The 1080-nt window shown below is 47.0% G+C and overlaps 1 protein-coding gene across 1 annotated transcript; it reads left to right on the top strand.

Annotated features, from left to right (window-relative positions):
• Positions 1-221: 221 nt before the first annotated feature.
• LOC145067455 (uncharacterized) lies at positions 222-689 on the top strand. Its single transcript, XM_079014594.1, has one exon. The coding sequence runs from the start codon at positions 222-224 to the stop codon at positions 687-689; it is 468 nt and encodes a 155-aa protein (XP_078870720.1).
• The last annotated feature ends 391 nt before the right edge of the window (positions 690-1080 follow it).

Below are 1080 nucleotides of genomic sequence, written 5' to 3'. Positions count from 1 at the left end.
CCTAAACAAATGGCCAGAGTGAGTGGACGATCCAGACACTTAAGGACGTGCTTCGGGCATGCGTGTTGGATTTTGGAGGGAGTTGGGATACATACCTCACACTAGTAGAGTTTTCATATAACAATAGTTATCATGCTAGTATTGACCGACTGCCGTTTGAGATGTTATATGGTCAGAGGTGTAGGACCCTTGTTTGTTGGGGTGAGTTTGGACACCGAGACATGGGGAGAACCGAGGTGGTTCTCAAGACTACTGAGTGGATTCAGCATGTGCGTGACAGGCTACGAGTCGAAAAGAGCTGTCAAAAAAGCTATGCTAACCGGCGCCAATTAGGTCTTGAGTTCCAGGTGGGAGATTTCATCTTGTTGAAAGTATCCCCATGGAAGGGTGTTATTCAGTTCCGAAAGATGGGCAAGTTAGGGCCCTGGTATATTGGACCGTTCAGGATATCAGCACGGGTGGGCAAGGTGGCTTATCGTTTGGATTTTTCGGACAAGCTTAGACAAATTCACAACACCTTCCATGTGTCTCAGCTCCGTAAGTGTGTCACAGACGAGGCTGAGGTTATATCTTTGGTTGACATTCAGGTGGAGGAGAGCCTGACTTACATTGAGCAGATCATGGCGGTTTTGGATAGGAAAGTCAAGGTCCTTCGTAATAAAGAGGTGAAGCTAGTGAAGGTGCAATGACAGCACCGAAGGGGCTCTGAATGGACATGGGAGCCGGAGGATGAGATGCGAGGGCACTACCCGGATTTGTTCGCATCAGCAAACTACGAGGACGAAGTCTAGTTCAAGTGGGGGAGATTTGTAACGCTCGTTTTAGGTATCAATTTCTTTTTAGAATTTTAGGGTTTTAGACTGGAACTTGATGAGTTGGGGAGCTCAAACCCGTCAAGGAGAGGTCATTGTGGGACGCAGGATTGAACACCTACTCGACGAGTTGGAAGGCCTAACTCGACGAGTTGGCGTTGTAAAGGAAACCCCTAAATTTTAGGGTTTTCACCCTATATAATCTCCTTAAAATCTTGAGGCTGACCTTCCATCAGCCTCCAAACCCTAAGAATGTCAGTGTTAAACC

This window comes from Lactuca serriola, chromosome 8, assembly GCF_051521515.1.
Source record: "Lactuca serriola cultivar US96UC23 chromosome 8, Lser_US96UC23_V15, whole genome shotgun sequence".
NCBI classification, from domain to species: domain Eukaryota; kingdom Viridiplantae; phylum Streptophyta; class Magnoliopsida; order Asterales; family Asteraceae; genus Lactuca; species Lactuca serriola.
This window is presented reverse-complemented; position numbering and strand designations above follow the sequence as displayed.

Coding starts and splice junctions, on each gene's coding strand:
- LOC145067455 (XM_079014594.1), top strand. CDS start 222: ATGGGGAGAACCGAGGTGGTTCTCAAGACTACTGAGTGGATTCAGCAT.